Below are 18,361 nucleotides of genomic sequence, written 5' to 3' on the forward strand. Positions count from 1 at the left end.
GCAGGTCTGGCACACAGACTTTTCCAGAAGATTTGCAAGGAGAAAACACACCTCTTGAGAAGTCTGCAGAAGGAAGAATGGAGGTGAACTTTATCTGCCCCCTTTGCTTCCACCTCCTGTCTCCCACTGTGGCATTTCATGAAAGTCCAGAGTGGAGGGACAACTGGGCAAGGCTGAGCTACCAACCAAGAGAGACAGAGAAGGAGGCGGTCGAGGGAATCTGAGAAGGTGCACAAGGTTTGTGTCCAATATGCTCCACACCTTGCACTACTCAGGTCCTCTTGTGCCCTCCCATGTTGTCAGCTCTCCTACTACGATGTGGGGACCTCCATTCTCCTGAGAGAATGAAGACATCGTTACCCCTTCACTGGAGGTGCAAGTCCAGTCAGTGACAGAGGCCTCTTCCTGGTGGCTAACTGATGTTGCCTGGAAAACTGAAGTAAGAAGGCTATGAAATGAGTTCATTTGCTGCTGCTGTGTCTGGTAATGCTGTAACGATATTCATCATCTTCCTCCCTCCCCACCCATTCTAGATCCTTTTCATTCTCTGCTAGCACTTTGGCTGGTCTGTGACATTTGTCCTGGGGAGTTTGAGTTCCCTGTTACCCTGCCCATTAATAACCATTACCAGACATACAAGTATTAAGAGAGTCCTTGGGGAATTCCTTCAGCTCTACTCCAGATAGTCTTCTCCCATCCCCATATGTGCCACTAATGTAAATCTTCATGGCAGTTAGTATTGTCACTCCCTTCTTAGTCTGTTGGTCACTGTCATGAGAAGCAAAAAGTGACAAGGGGGTAGCATCAGCTTCCAATAAAATGGAAGCCTTATTGTGTTGTGTTTCCCATTTCCTTGGAATTAGAACATCTAACCCAGCTGAGCCTAATTGATGAGAAGACAGACTCTACAAGGGGTCACTACACGTAACAGTGAGCAGGGCCACTCCTGGACCCATCTTATGTAATTATACAGGTCATCCAGATATCAGTTGTCAGTTCAGGGCATATACTTCATCCTGGAGGATAGACATTCAGGCCCATAAGACATTTCCTCAGTAGGTGCCCCAGCTGAGCTTCACTAGGCCATTCCATTCTTCGTGTCAGGTTGGCTGCTCCTGAGTAGCAGCAGGGTTCACAGTAAGATTGGTGAACTCCAATCAGGAATCATTGGTTCACTTTCTTGGTTGAAGTGTGTGACTTAATCTGAGGCTGTGTTTTATGAGAATCCAGGCAGGCAGACGAGGTTTCAATAACTATGGACCATAGTGCTGCTGGAGGCAACCCTATTACCAGAACACACATGGATTCCAGTAAGGACAAATTGCTCAATCTCCCCTCTCCTTGCCCCACCAAGGTGAAAGAGGTCTGATCTAGTTTGTGGATGTCTTATTCTTCCCAAAGAGTGGGAAGGTTGTGTCAGTCCCTCCTGCTGGCAGGTTGGACACTCAGCAAGATGAGCCTTGGTGATGTGGAGGCAAAAAGGTAAATAAAGAAAGGTAAGGGAAAGATGCAAAGTGATCTGATACTTTAAGGGGTTGGCTACCACCTTGCAGCAAACTGCAAGGGTCACAGGTGCTATTCATGTTCCCTGGGCTCATGGACTTCTCAAGAAGGTTTGCAATAATAAAGCATACTTAGGAGAGGTCCACCAAGGGGAAGAATGAAGAGTATTTACCTGCCTGCTTCCCATCTATTTTCCACTTCCTACTGGTCATTGTTCAGCCTATGAGGTGAAAACCTTTCCACACTAGTGGATTGCAAAAATCTAGCCTCTTGATGGCCACTCAAGAAGCCACATCCCACACTCCAAGATTCAGCATCCCTTCCAAGCCCAGAATTGGAGGGATGACCCAAACCAGATGGGCACCAAGAGATAAAAAAGGAGGTGGTGAGGGGTCTCTGAGCTGGTGTACAAGGTTTATATCCAATACAGGTGTGTTAGTCACTAGCCAAAATGCTACATTAAACATTATAGTTAGTGCTTAGGAAGTGCTATATAAACTATTATGGGCTTCCAAGTTCTGGTAGCTGATGTCATATTCTCATCTCTGGCAAGGACATTGGTCATCAGAACAGCTGAATATTATTTGGTTGAGAGTCAGTGTGACTCACTTAGAAGGATGTTAGTTATGGTAGCCTCTCTTACAGTTAAGTTTACTGCAGGTGTTCCATATTTTGTCTCTACTTGTTCTAAATACTTAAAACATTCACCAAATGTAAAGTAGCACCACAAAACATCTTCTTTTAAAAACTGGCAGAATATACTTGATGATATGTGCTGGGTATGAGCTCTGATATAACTGGCAAGCCCTATTACATGGCCTGGTTTGTCTTTAGGCACTGAATATGCCCAGGGATCAATGAGACTAGATGGTTCTGGGTTGTTTCACATCTCCAAAGCTTTCCTCCCAGGGTAGGTAGGACAGGAGTTGCCACTGCAGCTTGCAGACCCAAGTCCACAGTGTGCCATGAGTGGAGCTTTAACTTTTCCACTATCTGAGCTCTTGGGTTGCCCTGGCATGTCAACTCTCATAGGAGGGGTTGCTTCAGCCAGAACTCACAATGGGAGAAACAAGAACTTTTATATACAACATGGGTAGGTGCACCACTCTTAAAAAACAACCTGAATTTAGGATATGTCCCTGAATTCTGGATCCTTTTGGGACTTATTTTGAAGCCATTGAAACCTTAAAAAACCGATTAACAGAACAAAAAATATCACTTTGGCTACTAACGGAAAATGAATTGAGCACAAAACACCTAAATGAAAGAAAAAAGAACAGAGTTAAAGTCCAAGACAAGTAGATATTTTGATGATTTTAATGGACTTTTAATTCCTAAATTCCCATGTGTCGCTATATAATTTCTTCCAATAATGCAGAAAAGTAAAACTGAAAAATCACTTTCCTCAAATCTTTAATGAAAAGTAACTCTAGTTACAAAGACTTAAGGTTAAATTTAGATGTGGGTGGTGGGTGACTGGTAAAGCTTATCTGCTTATATTTTCATTTTTCGAAATTCCCTTGTTACTTTTTCATGTCTGTCTGTTCTTGTTTCATTTTTACCAGCTTCTGTTTCACAAACTATTGCTCTTTTATTGATTTTATTCCTTCATCTTTGAGAATATTAAACCTATTTATATTCATTTTTAAAATGTTATTCTGATACATCCATTTCGTCCGAAGTGATTCATCTGCTGAGCATTTGACTTTGTTGGTTTCTGTTAGCATTGATTTTCTTCATTGATTTTAAAGTTTGGTTTTCAGTTTGTCTTAAATGGGAAGATTCTCTCTCCCACTCTGAGCCTTACCCACAACTCTTTTCTTTGTCTAGTGATTTAAAATTTAAAAAAAATTTTTTAAATTTATTTGAGGGTGGGGAGATGCAGAGAGAGAGGGACACACAGAATCTGAAGCAAGCTCCAGGCTGTGAGCTGTCTGCATAGAGCCCGATGTGGGGCTCAAACCCATGAATTGTGAGATCATGACCTGAGCTGAAGTTGGACACTTAACCTACTGAACCACCCAGTGGCCCCTGTCTAGTGATTTTAAAAAATGTTCTATTTAAGAGGCATCTGGGTGGCTCAGTTGGTTAAGCATCTGACTTTGACTCAGGTCATGATCTTGTGGTTTGTGAGTTTGAGCCCCAGGTCGGGCTCTGAGCTGATAGCACAGAGCCTGGAGCTTGCTTCCAAATCTGTATCTCCTTCTCTCTCTTCTCCTCCCCTGTTCTCAAAAATAAGCCTTAAGATTTTTTTAAAGTTTTATTTATTTATTTATTTATTTATTTATATAAATTTTTATGTATTTTTGAGAGAGACTGCAACCTGGGGTGGGGTGGAGAAAGAGGGGAACAGAGGATCTGAAGTGGGCTCCACTCAGACAGCAGTTAGCCCAATGTGGGGCTCAAACTCACAAACTGCAAGATCATGACCTCAGCCAAAGTCAGATGCTCAATTGACTGAGCCACCCAGGCACCCTTCTAGTGATTTTCAAAGTACCTCCACTTCACTCTATGGAGAGCCCTGTCCAGAACTAGGCTTTATGATGGGGGCTTAAGGCTTCTGTCCTTCAGTGACATTGGGAATACCTCCAACTCTCACAGAGCCTGAGAGCAAGAGAGTTCAGGTTCTGGCCACAAGACTTTATATCAGCTATGACCCTGGGCTTAGGGTGATGGCAATATTACAATTTTTTGTTTTTAATTTTGAAATAACTTAGACTGTGGTTTGAAGAGTTTCCAGAGTTTTCATGGTGAACATGTGGAGATATGGGGACAGTGGCATGCTCAGAGAGCATGGAAACTCTACACTCTTTCCCCATACCTTATCCTATTTATCTCTTCCATATGCCTGTTCCTGAGTTGGGTACTTTTAAAATAAACTGATGATCTACAAAGGAGGAGGAGAAGAAGAAGAGGAAGAGGAAGAAGAAGAAGAAGAAGGAGGAGGAGGAGGAGGAGGAGAAGGAGAAGGAAGAGTAGAAGGAAGAAGAAGGGGAAGGAAGAAGAACAAGGAGGATGAAGAAGGAGGATGGAAGAAGAAGGAGAAGAAGAAGAAGGTGGTGGCAAAGGAAGAAGAAGAAGGAGAAGAAGAAGAAGAAGAAGAAGAAGAAGAAAGAAGAAGAAGAAGAGGAGGAGGAGGAGGAGGAGGAGAGGTAGGGGGAAGGGGGAGGAGGAAGAAGAAGGAGGAAGGAAGGAAGGAAGGAAGGAAGAGGAGGAAGAGGAGAAAAAAACAACCACAACCACAACCACAACCACAATGACAGACTTACAGAAAAGTTCAGGTACAGAGAGTTCTTACATACCTTCATCTAGCTTCCCCTAATGTTAATATCTTATCTCAGCAAATTACAAGCATCAAACCCAGAAAATTAACATTATATGATACTATTAACTAAATCTCCAACTTTATTCATATTTCACAAGTTTTTCTCTAATATCCTTTTCTATCTTATAAAATCTGGAATCCTACATTGCATTTAGTGATTTTCTATTTCTGTGATCACATCTACTTTTATTAAGGAAGATCTGTCCCTTCTCCCCCATTTATTTATCCCTTTGACTATTTGCTTATATCAGCATGGACTCAGGGGTATTTATTTTAGTTGATGGGTTGTAATCCAATACAATAGCCACTGTATAACTTCCAGCCCACTCTGATACAACACAGTGGCCTGGCTTCCATATCCCATCTCACATGAGGTACTTCTATCCCCTATTTTCCATAGGAATTTCTGTAACTCTTGGACACCTCTACTTCTTTCCTAAAATTAGGCCCAGGAGGCCCACTATTGTAGTTTTGAGATAAAAATCTAAATTCTAACATAACCTGCAAGATATTGCATCTGGCTCCTATGTAATTTTCTAGCTTCATCTTTTTCTTTTTCGCTCTGTTGTCCTTAATGCTCTTACCACACAGAAACTTTTCCTCTTTTTTGAAAGCTGTGAACTCTACCTTGCCTCATGGTCTTTGCCCCTTCTGTTCCCCCTGCCTACATCAGTCACCACCTCCCCACCTTCTTTTTGAGCTGAACCATAGTGGCCTTTTTGGTTAGTTACTATATTATTTAACACCCAAAGAGCCTCTACCCTAAATGTCCTTGAATTAAAAAGGGCAAGCTTCCAACAGGTATGCTCATCTTTGCCAGTTTTGTTAATTAGAAGGCGCTTTTTTTTTTTTTTTTCAAGTAGGAGATGTCAGCACCTAGGAGCGGGACTTTACCTCAAGTATAAACTATGCCATCTTCTCTAAGGAATGTAGCCAAAGCAGGAGGGAATTGGAAAAGGCATAAGCTCTTCACATAAAAGGTGAATGTCTTGTTGAGTGTCAAGTCATTTGACTTTAGAGCTGGTAGAAGAATCAAGAAAATAACAGATGAGGAACAACCAGTATCAAAGGGCAGCAGAATTTGCCAAATGAGCTTCTGCCACTGGCTGTGTTACATGCTGACCACCAGTTGTTCTTCCTTTTCCAACACTCTCTGTGGAAAGAGATTTGGTGTGTTGTGAGGGTTCCAAATTTCCTTTAAGTATGTGAAGGACTAGGGTAGATCCAGTCACAATGGTTGGATCTGTTTTTAGGCATTGGTCACAGTTGGAAATGGTCTTGCACTTCAGTCACTTCCATTTCCCCTTACTTTGGTACCAATAGCTCCATAATCTTGTAACCAGCAAAGGGTCAGTTCCTGTCATGAGGCAGCACTGTGTTAACCTAGTTATTGCCTTCTTCCCATTTGTTGTGGGGCCAGAGGAGTATGGTGGCATCCTTGCTTTGTGGATCTCTGTTCCTAGGTCACTCCTGGCAGGGGGTGCCTCCAAGTCCACCCCCTGGGGTTCTGGGTCTCAGTTTCAGTGGTAATTTGCCACCCTGCTCCAAATCTGCAGTTCTGAGACTTAGTGGAAGGAGACTGGGTTGGATTTAGTGGTCTATGCTGCCTCACAGGACTCTATAGACAGTGACCCTTCTCCATTTCCTCATCCCTGCAAGGGCTTAACCCACAGCCAGCATGCCCTGCAGTTGGCACTGATGTGGGCCCTCCTCCTTTGCTATCTTCCCACTGAGCACCCCTCAGCTAAGCCCCAGCAGTCAATCCCATCAGGCATTATCTCCCTGCTTTGACCCCAGGGGCCCTCTCAGCTCTAAGGGTCTGAGATTCTGAGGATTTGCCTTGAGCACAGTCTAGAGCTATTGAGTTTGGGAGCCTCACCCCATACCTTCTCTTGCATCCTACAGAAATCAGGGTGAAATGGCCCACACCTGTCGTGGCACCATCAACCTGTCCACCACACACTTTGACACGGAGGACTCTTGTGGTATCGTGCTGACCAGTGGGGCGAGGACCTACCACCTCAAGGCCAGCTCGGAGGTGGAGCGGCAGCAGTGGATCACCGCCCTGGAGCTGGCCAAGGCCAAGGCTGTCCGCATGATGAGCAGCCACTCAGGTAGTGAGCACTTGGTGGGCGAATATACATGCAGGGTCATGGATCTAGAGAGAATGGGAATTGAGAGTGTTTGGGGGGTGGTAGTGACCAGGAGATCCAGGCTAGTCCAGACCAACCCTGGAAGGTTGGAGTATGTGTTCACCCTTCCCATTCAGCTCTGTGTGTCCTCAGCAATGAGACGCTTAGGTGGTCACAGCTGGCTAGACAGGTCTTGGGATAGAAATATTTGTGATGAGCAGGGCTGTGTGTATCTTTCTTTGGACAAGTCTGGTTCCTGGACTTTAGCAGACCCTTCAGATTCTGTAGTGGGTGAGATCCAGAAGCAGCAGCAGGGGTGGGAGTCCAGGATGATGTGCCTGTGATGTGGGCCAGACTTTTTCCCAGGCCCATTATGGACATTGAAAGCTGTTTAACCAGAGCTGCTCTCTTTGCTGAGTTGGAAGCCCAGCTCAGATATTCTGAGCAAGACACTTAATTGTTTAATACACGCATTTATTTTTTTAATATGTCATGTCTTTATATGATTCATAAACCAGGAGTTTCAAAAGCACATGCAGTGACACCTGCCCTTGACTTGTTCCCAGCCAACCACCCTATTATTCCTTCCAGAGGCAACCAGAGCTACCTTGTATCTTTTACATATTTATTAAAATTGGTACTTATTTTAATTGGAAACCAACTTGAAAATAAACTATTTAAGAAAAAGAAAGAAATAAATAAAAATAAAATAAGTGTAGTCTTCCACCTTCCTTTCTTTCAATTTAGCAATATATCTTGGAATTTCTTCCCTATCTGTATATAAAAAAGCTTCCTCCTTGTTTTTACAGCAGTATAGCACTGTGTTGTATTGATGTATCATAGTTTATTTAACCCAAAACCTGTTGATGAACATTTAGGTTGTTTATTTTGCTATGATGTGCTATGCTGCAATGAATAATTTTGCATTTTGTTTCACATTCATAAAAGCATAAATGAAGTATACACTCTGGAAAGTAGGGTTGCTGGGGTAATAGGAGTGCACATTTGTAATTCTAAGAGATTGTTAAGCTGCCTTCCATAGTGGCTGTAGCATTAGATGCCTGTAGCAATGTGTGAGAATGCCTGCCTCCCATAGCCATGTCCACCCAGAGTGACAGCAAATGTTTCTCATGGGTTAAAACTAGGTCCAGACATACTCGGGGAGGTGATATTGGGAAGCTATAACTCTTCTAAAGTTAAAGCAAAATGGTGTGTGTTTTCTCAGACCTATGTAGGGTTATTTTAGGAAGGCAGGGCTCCAGGTGAGAATGAGTCACAGCCTCTGTGCTCCAGGATTATCTCACAGTCTGGTTGGGGAGACAGTGAGTCCTATGGAAGGAGCACTGGCACAAAGCAGGATGAGAGGGACTGGTGATATCAGTCACCATGCCCCATACCTAGTCTACTGTATTGGGTCTCCTACAGTGCTAGCTTCTCAGTGCACATTTATGGTCATTTAATATCACTCTGACCTTCTCTTTTGGTTTCACACATTTGGAGCATGGGTTCTCCCTTACCTCTGGTGGACTCTTTCTTGGGATCAGCACTCATGTGACTCTGGGGTGTAAATAGTGATGCTGAGCTTGGCACAGGAGCCCCAAGGTACCACTCCATTTCCCAGTGAAGGAGGGTGTTGGAGCCATTACAGGCATGGCCTCTGCTGGGAACCTCAGTAGGAACTGTGCTTTATGCTTGGAGGTCTATGCGAAGCCATTGTAGTGGATGACATGGCTGGTGATGTGGCTGGTGGTATGGATGACATGGCTCAAGACACCATTGACTAAGTGTAACAGCAGTGATAGTCATGGAAGAATGATTTTCCTCTTTCTAGTTTTTCATGAGTAAAATGAAATGAAATAATAAAATAATTGTTTTATTTTCTAGGAACTTTCTGAAAATAATGTAGTGGGTAGCATTTATCAAACCCATCATTCTGTGACAATTTACCTGGGACAGCCAATGGAAGAAGTTTCTTTTGTAGCTGGGATGGGAGTGCTTGTTAACTCAGCTGAGCAGTGCTAAGAATTTCTAAGCCTGGACTTCCTCTTGGAGGGTTTGGGACCTTGAGGGAGTTGACTCAGGCTCACCTTCCTTCATTTCATAACCCTCAGGCATGATCAGGGGCTGGAGACACAGCACATGTCTTGTGTTCCCAAGGGGTTAGCCTCCTGGGTAAGGACACAGGACAAACATTCGGGTACAATTCAAGGTAGCACTTGCTATGTGTTGATGAGAAATGGTAGGATTCCTCTGCTTTTGGTGTTTTGAAACATAAATGAACTAATGCATGTGAAGGTGAAGATTTCAAAAAGGTACTGGACTTTTATAGAAAGGTTGGGATAGGGGCGCCTGGGTGGCTTAGTTGGTTAAGTGTCCGACTTTCGCTTAGGTCATGATCTCGCGGTTCGTGGGTTCGAGCCCCGTGTCAGGCTCTGTGCTGACTGCCAGCTCAGAGCCTGGAGCCTATTTCAGAGTCTGTGTCTCCCTCTCTCTCTGACCCTCCCCTGCTCACGCTGTCTCTCTCTCTCCTAGAAATAAAACATTAAAAAAATTTAAAAATAAATAAATAAATAAATAAATAAATATTTGTTCATTAAGGATTGCCTACCCTTTTGTATCTACCTCCCTGCCCCCACAGCTTACCCTATCTTCTGCATCACATTCTCAGAAGCCAAAACCCACTAACAGATGGGGAGTGAATCGGAAAAGGAGGCAAAGAGAAAAAGAGGAAGTTCTGCCAGTGAGTGTAAAAAAGAAAGAAAAAGAAACAAAAAAAAACCTGGGTTGAAACTGGATTTGGTCAAGTGAATCACCTAGTCCCCCACCTTAGAAACCCCTTCAGCTACTGTCCACCACCATGACCAAACCAAAAGGCTGGANAACAGGCTCCAGGCTCTGCGCTGGCAGTCAGCACAGAGCCCGACGCGGGGCTCGAACCCACGAACCGCAAGATCATGACCTAAGCGAAAGTCGGACGCCTAACCGACTAAGCCACCCAGGCGCCCCGACCCCTACCTGATTATTTCTTGAAAAAGAGTTCTTGTGGTGGCATCTCTGCAAGGCAGTATCCTTCTCCCACATTTCTCAGGCTGATGTTAGAGAGTTGTGGTTTGCAACTTTTCACGTGGGGTCAGTTTCGGGTAACCCCAAATAAGGGAAGACAGCCTGGTGTGGTTCTCCTTGACTCTGGGTCATAGCTACCAGCTGGGTTAAGGGCATAGATGATGCTCCAGATAGATACCCTTCAGGTCATCCCAAGGCCTATCTGTCCCTTCCTAGACTACGGACCATCTCTCATCCATCAGGAAGCCTACTCTCTAGCTTTTGTGCCACCCCCACCCCCCACCCCAGTCCAGGCACCATTCCCTCCTACCTGAATGTCTGCAACAACCTCCTGTCTTCCTGCTTTCAGTCAGTTCTCCAAACAGCAGGCAAACAACATGTTAAAAAGTGGGAATCTGATCATATAACTGCATTACTTACAACTCTTGGGTGCTATAAACCAACTAGACTTAACAAACATATACAGAACACTCACCTGACAACAGTGGAACATACACATTCTTCTCAAAGTCATGTAGAAAATTCTCCATGATACACTAAATGTTAGGCCACAAAACAAGTCTCAATAAATTTAAGAAGATTGAAATCATGCAAAATATCTTTTCTAACCACACAGTGAAATGAAGCTAGAAATCAACTACAGAAGAAACACTAAAAAATTCACAAATATGTAGAAATTAAATAACACACTCTTGAACAACCCATGATTCAAAGATGAAATTACAAGGGAAATTAGAAAATACTTTGAGAAGAATGAAAATGAAAGCACAACATGCCATAATTTATGGGATGCGGAAAAAGCAGTCCTCAGAGGGAAATTTATAGCTATAAAATATACATTAAAAAAGACAGAAAATTGGGGCGCCTGGGTGGCTTAGTCGGTTAAGCGTCTGACTTTCGCTTAGGTCATGATCTCGCGGTTCGTGGGTTCGTGCCCCGCGTCGGGCTCTGTGCTGACTGCCAGCTCAGAGCCTGGAGCCTGTTTCAGTCTGTGTCTCCCTCTCTCTCTGACCCTCCCCTGCTCATGCTCTCTCTCTCTCTCTCCTAGAAATAAATTTAAAAAAAATTTTTAATAAAAAAAAAAAAAGACAGAAAATCTCAAGTCAATAACCAAACCTTACATCTTACATCTTAAGGAAGACCAAGCTAAACCCAAAGCTAGCAGAAGAAAGGAAACAATAAATATCAGCATTGAGATAAATGAAATCTAGAATAGAAAAATAATAAAGGAAATCAATGAAACTAAAAGTTGCTTCTTTAGAGTGACCAACAAAACTGACAAACCTTCCACTAGACTGATTTGGAAAAAAGGAAAGAAGACTCAAATTATTAAAATCAGAAATGAAAGTGACATTACTACTGACCTTATGGAAATAAAAAGGATTACAAAACAATACTATAAACAACTGTACACCAACAAATTAGACACATAGATGAAATGGACAAATTCCTAGAAACACACATCTACCAAATCACCTAAAGAGAAATAGAAAATTTTAGCATATCTGTAATAAGAGATTGAATCAATCCTCAAAAGTCTGCCAACAAAGAAAAGCCCAGGACTAGATGGTTTCACTGGGGAATTCTACTAAACATTTAAAGAAGAATTAATACCAGTCTTTCTCATAGTCTTCCAAAAAAATTAAGAGGAGGGAAACACTTTCTAACTTACTTGGTGAGGCTGGCATACCAAAACCAAACAAAGGCATCACAAGAAAAGAAAACTATAGACCATTATCCCTTCTGAATATAGATGCAAAACCCCTCAACACGATACCAACAAACAAAATCCAACAGCATAGCAAAAGTATTATACACCATGACCAAGTGGGATTTATCCCAAGAATACAAGGGCAGTTCAACATAAGAAACCAATCAATATAATATACTTCATTGATTGAAGGCAAAAACCTTATGTGATCATCTCAACTGATGCAGAAAAAGGATTTGACAAAATCCAACACTCTTTCATGATAAAAACATCAGCAAACATGATGAAAGGAATTTTTGAAAAACCCACAGCTAGCATCATATTCAATGATAAAAAACTAAAATTTTCCACTAAGATCAGGAACAAGATAAAGATGCCCATTTTCACCATGGCTATTCAACATTGTACTGGAAGTTCTGCACAAGAAAAGGAAACAAAAGGAAAAATTGGAAAGGAAGAAGTAAAACTTTCTATTGGCACATAGATGATACAATCCTATATATAGAAAATCCCAAAGAATCCACAAAAAACCCTATGAGAGCTAATGAACAAATTCAGCAAAGCTACAGGGCACAAGATCAACAAATGTCACTTATATTTCTATATACTCACAATGAACAATCCAAAAAGGAGATGAAGAAAAGAATTCCACTTAAGTATCATCACAAATAATAAATTCTGAAGAATAAATATAACCAAGAAGATGAAAGTTCACTGAAAACTTAAAAAAACTTTAAATTAAAAAAATCACTGGAAGAAATTAATGAAAACCTAAATAAATGGAAAGACATCTGTGTTCATGGATTGGAAGACTAAATATTATTAAGACAACAATACAACCCAAGGAACTGTGTAGATTCAGTATAATCCATATCAAAATTACAATGGTCTTTTTTTCTTAGAAGTAGAAAAAAGTGTTCCAGGGAACTCAAAGTAGCCAAAAAACAATCTTGGAAAGAAAGAAAAAGTTAAGGGAACTCTTTCCAAATTCAAAACTTACTATAAACTTAGTTTACAATAAATCAGAACAGTGTAGTACTGACCCAAGGACAGATATACAGATCAATGAAATAAAATTGAGAGTTAGAAATAAACTATACATCTATGGTCAATGGATTTTCAGCAAGGGTACCAAGGTCATTCAATGGGGAAAGGATAGTCTTTTTAACAAAGGTGCTGAGATCCTGGATATCCACATGTAAAAGAATGAAGTTGGACTCCTACCTCACACCATATATAAAAACTTAATCAAATGCATTAAAGACCTAAATATAAGGTCTAAAACCATAATACATGACGGGAATAAAAAAGGAGTAAATCTTCATGACCTTGGGTTTGGCAGTGGCTGTTTAGATGTAACACCAAAAGCACAAGCAGCCAAGGACAAAAAATATATAAATTAGACTTTATCAAATAAATTTAAAACTTTTGTGCATCTAAGGACACTTATTAAGAAAGGAAAAAGACAAGCCACAGAATGACAGAGAATATTTGCAAGACATGTTTTTGATGAGGCTAGTATCCAGAATATTAACGGATAAAGTACTTGGATAGATCTTTCCTTAAAGGAGATACAAATGGCTAATAAACACATGAAAAGATAATCAACGTTGTTAGTCATTAATAAAATGAAAATCTGAATCATGAGACACCACTTCATACCCATTAGGATGGCTGTTATCAAAACAAAAACAAAAACAAAAACCCAACAACAAAAACAATGGAAAGTAAGCATTGACAGGGATGTGGAAGATTAGAACCCTTACACATTGTTAATAGGAATGTAAAATGGTGCAGCCACTGTGGAAAACATTCTACTGATTTCTCACTGAGTTTAAGCATAATTACTCCTATGACCCTAGCAATTCCACTCCTATGTATATACTCCAAAGAACTGAAAACACGTTTTCAAACAAAGCTTGTACATGAATGTTCATAGCATCACTATCCACAAGAGCCAAAAGGTGAACATAGCCCAAATGTCCATCATCAGATAAATGAATGAACAAAAGTGGTATGTCCATTCAGTGGAATATTACTAAGCAATGCAAAGGAACAAACTACTAATCCATGGTACGATATGGATGAACCTTGAACACATGTTAAGAAGCCAGATACATAAGGCCATATGTTTTATGATTCTGTTTACATGAAATGTCCAGGATAGGCAAGTCCAGACAGACAGAAAACAAAGTAGTGGTTGCCAGGAGCTGGGGAAAGGGGTTGGGAAGTGTCTGCTTAGTGGGTATGCGATTTCTTTTTGGGTAATGAAAATGGGATGGTTGCACAACATTGTGAGTATACTAAATATCACTGAATTATACACCTAAAATGATTTAAATGTTAAAGGTTATGTATATTTTACCATACACACAGCAATCTCAGGTGGCTTGGTCAGTGCTCTTAGGGTAAAATCTGAGCTCCTTACACTGTATAATAGTCTATGGCCTTCTGTGACCTGTCTCTCTCCTCACTATACTCAGCTCCTGGCTCAGGACCTTTGTACTTGTTGGTCTTTCCTCTCTGTCTAGAACACTCCTGCTACTACTCTTGGCCCGCCTGGCTCTCATCCTTCAGGTCTCAGCTCAATGACACTTCAGAGTGTTTTAAGTTGTTCCCCTCTTAAGACAGCTTCATCACAGAATCCTTGTTATTTTCTCTACTGCAATTCATTGTTATTAGTTGACTGACTTGTTTACTTACTTATTGTTTATCCTCTCCATAAGACTGTAGTTCCTCCAGGGTGGAGAGATCCTGTGTGTCTTGTTTCCATGGTGACCTCAGGGCCCACCACTGGGCTTGACACTGGGTTGGTGCCCAGTGAGGATCTGTTGTGGGACCAGCGTGCATAGCAGCCAGGACACCTTTGTCCATGCTAGAATCATCCTTGGAGAGGAGGTTTGGGGTGCTGTGGTTTCTCTATTCGTGTTACCACTAAAGCAGATGAAGGACTGGGTAACATTTAATCTGGAAAAAGGAAGGCCAGGCAGAGCCTGCTCATATTGAAAATTTGAAGAGTCAGAGAATGTTAATAAGGATTAACAGACCTGTGTTTTTGTTTTTTGCTTTGTTTTTGTTTTTGTTTTGTGGCACTGGAAGATATAAGCAGAACCAGCAGAGAAAGGGGTGAGACTGATTTCTGCTTAGTCTGAGAAACAAACCAGTGGATTACAAAAAGGAAAGGGGTGGTAGGGGACATGTTGGGAGGTTGCAGCACAGAGCTGGGCTGGGGCTGGGGGTCCCAACAGTACTTCATGACTCCAATGTTGTCTTTCTAGGCTACTTTGTGTTTCTTTTTCCATTCACTTATGAAATTTGGTAGAATGTTCTGTGGTAATATGGACAGGGTGCTGAATCAAGGAGGGTCAGATCTGACCTTGGGCAAGTCATTGTGTACCTTGGGACCTGAGTCTCTTTATCTATAAAATGGGTAGTTGGCAAGTCTTCTCCCTGAGCTCCCATCCAGCTCTGGGGCCTCATTCAAACCAGTGAATATTTCTGAGCTCCAGATTCCTCATCTTCAGCACTCCTGCTCTGTTTGCAAGAGGATTATGTGATAACATATGGAAAGTGTGTAGTGCTATGGGTGCTACCAATTCCATTCATCCCAGCACTCATAAAGCATCCTGCCCACAGCTGGTAGTAAGTGATATGACAGAATCATCCACAAAAGGTCAAGCACCCAGGGTGTTTGAAAAGGAAAAGGAAAAGGAAAAAAATTCTTTCACTTTCTTAAAATGACCTACCTCCAACAGCATTAAATGTGGCACAGTGGACCCAGGGTGCTGCGTCTCTGGAAGGCAGCCGCTCTCCCCTTTGGGTGGGGACATGTCACTGGTGGATGCAGAGGGATGAGTCATGATCACCCTTGAGGGTTTGCCTGCACCTCCTGAAGGAGTGTTTGTGTCATTCAGGAGTCTGGGTGCTAGGACAGTGGCTCTTCCCCTGCCAGCCCTGCCCTAACTGTGGCCTTTCTGCAGAACCCAGGGCCTGGATATACACCTGGAGCGCACCTCTCTGCCCCTGCTCTCTGTAGAAGTAACTGATCCCTTGGGCACCTGAAACTTGGCCTTTTGAGCTCTTCCGGTTTTTTTTAAAAATATTAATCTATGGTTTTATTTGCTATCTTTGTAAATATTCTTGAGGTCTTCCAGTTTTCTATTTCTCGCCTTAACCTGCAAGTTGTCTAAAATAGACAAAAGCTGGGGGCACTTGCCTGGTTCAGTCAGTAGAACACATACCTCTCAATGTCGGGGTTATGAGTTCAAACCCCATGTTGGGCATGGAGTCTACTTTAAGAAAAAAATATTAAAATGGGCAAAAGGAGGGAACCACCTATTTCTAGGCCACAATAATTTTTATTATATGAAAAATAACCCCAAGTAGACCTCTGCAAAGTATGTACTCTTATATATTAATATTTCAGAGAGAATGGATGTCATTCAAATGGCACAATCCTACATGAACTCAAACTTCATGAACGAGGCGTGACAGTTCCCATGGAGGTTAGAGTAATTTGCAGGTGAATTAGTATAGTGTCAGGTAGGAGGCTGTCACCACTGGGATGGGTGGGAGAGGAACAAAGTCAGGGAAGGCTACATATAGCAGCCGAGACCCGAGCTGGGTTTTGAGAGACAGAAGTTTGAATATGGAGATGGAGGTGAGGAGGACAGGGAAGAAATAAGACTATCCAGGCAGTGGGAATGGTTGGACCAAAGGAGGGGATGTGTTCAGGGACTGTGGGGGTTCTCTGTGGCTGGAGACATGGTGTGTATTTGGGTCCGGCAGTCACCAAGGGGAGGTTTGAGAACAATCTGGTAGGGGTGGGCTTGGCAAGATCTGGGGCTAGGGCCTCCATCTGGCTGTGGGCACAGGGCTCTTGAAAGGAGGGTGTAGCAGGGAGGACTGACTGGTTCCCCAGCCAGAGCACAGAGGCCACATGCTCATTCCAGGAGGCCCGAGCACCTTTGGGCAGTGGCAGAATCCTGCATACAACAGTATGACCTTTTTGCCCAGAGACCTTGCATCACAAGGTTTGAGTACTTCAGTTATTTGGACCCCTTTGAAAAGGGGTTTGGCTAACAGCTATCACCGGGCTCTTCCTGGGCAAAGGCCTATTTGCCTGTACCCCTTCAGATGGAAGCAAATTACTTACGTGTATTTCAAATTATCATAAGGATTTAGAAGCAATGAAGCATCATGTCCTGTAAAATGCCCTAAAATCCAATGGCCTTTTCTCCAGTCAGTGTTAGATTCCTTCTGTTTGCTTAGTGAAGGCTCTTACACTCCCTCCTACCTATGTATCTGGGGTTCCTTGTTTGAGTTTACTTGTCCTTATTTGTCACACCCAAATATTATGTCATGTTGATCAGGCCCTAAGAGATCAGAAGCACACAGCACTTACAAAAATGACATTGACATAGCTGTCAAATCGTTCTTCCTGCTACGTGGGGGAAAGAAAAGATTTTTATTTTAATATTTTTGTAAATAATCACTAAAGACATGGATTTTTAGCCAAAGACTAGGGAGAGTTCCCCAAGTACACAAGGGGATGCTCAAACTCCCTAGATGGTTGGTTTTTCATTTAATGCTCCCTCGGTTTATAGTTGCTTTTCATTGTTGACTCTAGAAGTCTTTTTTTCTCTCTGTGAAAGAAAGAAAGTAGTGCATTATAATGTGAATGAAGTGTATGAAGCCTAAATGTTCCTTATATGCTAAAGTGCATGTATCAAAAACAGACACATAGACCAATGGAATCGAATAGAGAACTCAGAATTGGACCCACAAATGTATGGCCAACTAATCTTTGACAAAGCGGTAAAGAGCATCCAATGGAAAAAAGATAGCCTCTTTAACTTATGGTGCTGGGAGAACTGTACAGCAACATGCAGAAGAATGCAACTAGACCACTTTCTCACACCATACACAAAAATAAACTCGAAATGGATAAAGGACCTCAATGTGAGACAGGAAACCATCAAAACCCTAGAGGAGAAAGCAGGAAACAACCTCCTTGACCTCAACTGCAGCAGTTTCTTACTTGACACATCCCCGAAGGCAAGGGACTCAAGAGCAAAAATGAACTATTGGGGCCTCATTAAGATAAAAAGCTTCTGCACAGCAAAGGAAACAGTCCATAAAACTAACAGGCAACAGGTGGAATGGGAAAATATATCCCATTGGAAATGACATATCAGATAAAGGGCTAGTATCCAAAATCTATAAGGAACTCACCAAACTCCACACCTGAAAAACAAATAATCCAGTGAAGAAATGGGCAGAAGACATGAACAGACAATTCTCCAAAAAGAACATCCAGATGGCCAACAGACACATGAAATGATGCTCAGCATCCCTCCTCATCAGGGAAATACAAATCAAAACCACACTGAGATACCACCTCACGCCAGTCAGAGTGGCTAAAATGAGCGAATCAGAGAACTCTAGTTGCTGGCGAGGATGTGGAGAAATGGGCACCCTCCTACACTGTTGGTGGGAATGTAAACTGGTGCAGCTCCTCTGGAGTACAGTGTGGAGGTTCCTCAACAAATTAACAGTAGAACTCCCCTATGACCCAGCAATAGCACTGCTAGGAATTTACCCAAGGGATACAGGAGTGCTGATGCG

At 42.2% G+C, this 18,361-nt stretch overlaps 1 protein-coding gene across 4 annotated transcripts in view; it reads left to right on the forward strand.

Moving 5' to 3' along the window:
• The window catches only part of OSBP2 (oxysterol binding protein 2), a 182,451-nt gene that overhangs the window by 27,322 nt on the left and 136,768 nt on the right, over positions 1-18,361 (forward strand). For all 4 annotated transcript variants that reach the window (XM_039225794.1, XM_039225800.1, XM_039225811.1 and 1 more), the window contains exon 2: positions 6,734-6,942. In XM_039225794.1, coding sequence (XP_039081725.1) covers positions 6,734-6,942 — 209 coding nt within the window. The remainder of the gene's footprint in view (positions 1-6,733; positions 6,943-18,361) is intronic.

The sequence above is a fragment of the Hyaena hyaena genome, unplaced genomic scaffold (genome assembly GCF_003009895.1).
Source record: "Hyaena hyaena isolate Hyena2069 unplaced genomic scaffold, ASM300989v1 scaffold_19, whole genome shotgun sequence".
Classification (NCBI taxonomy): domain Eukaryota; kingdom Metazoa; phylum Chordata; class Mammalia; order Carnivora; family Hyaenidae; genus Hyaena; species Hyaena hyaena.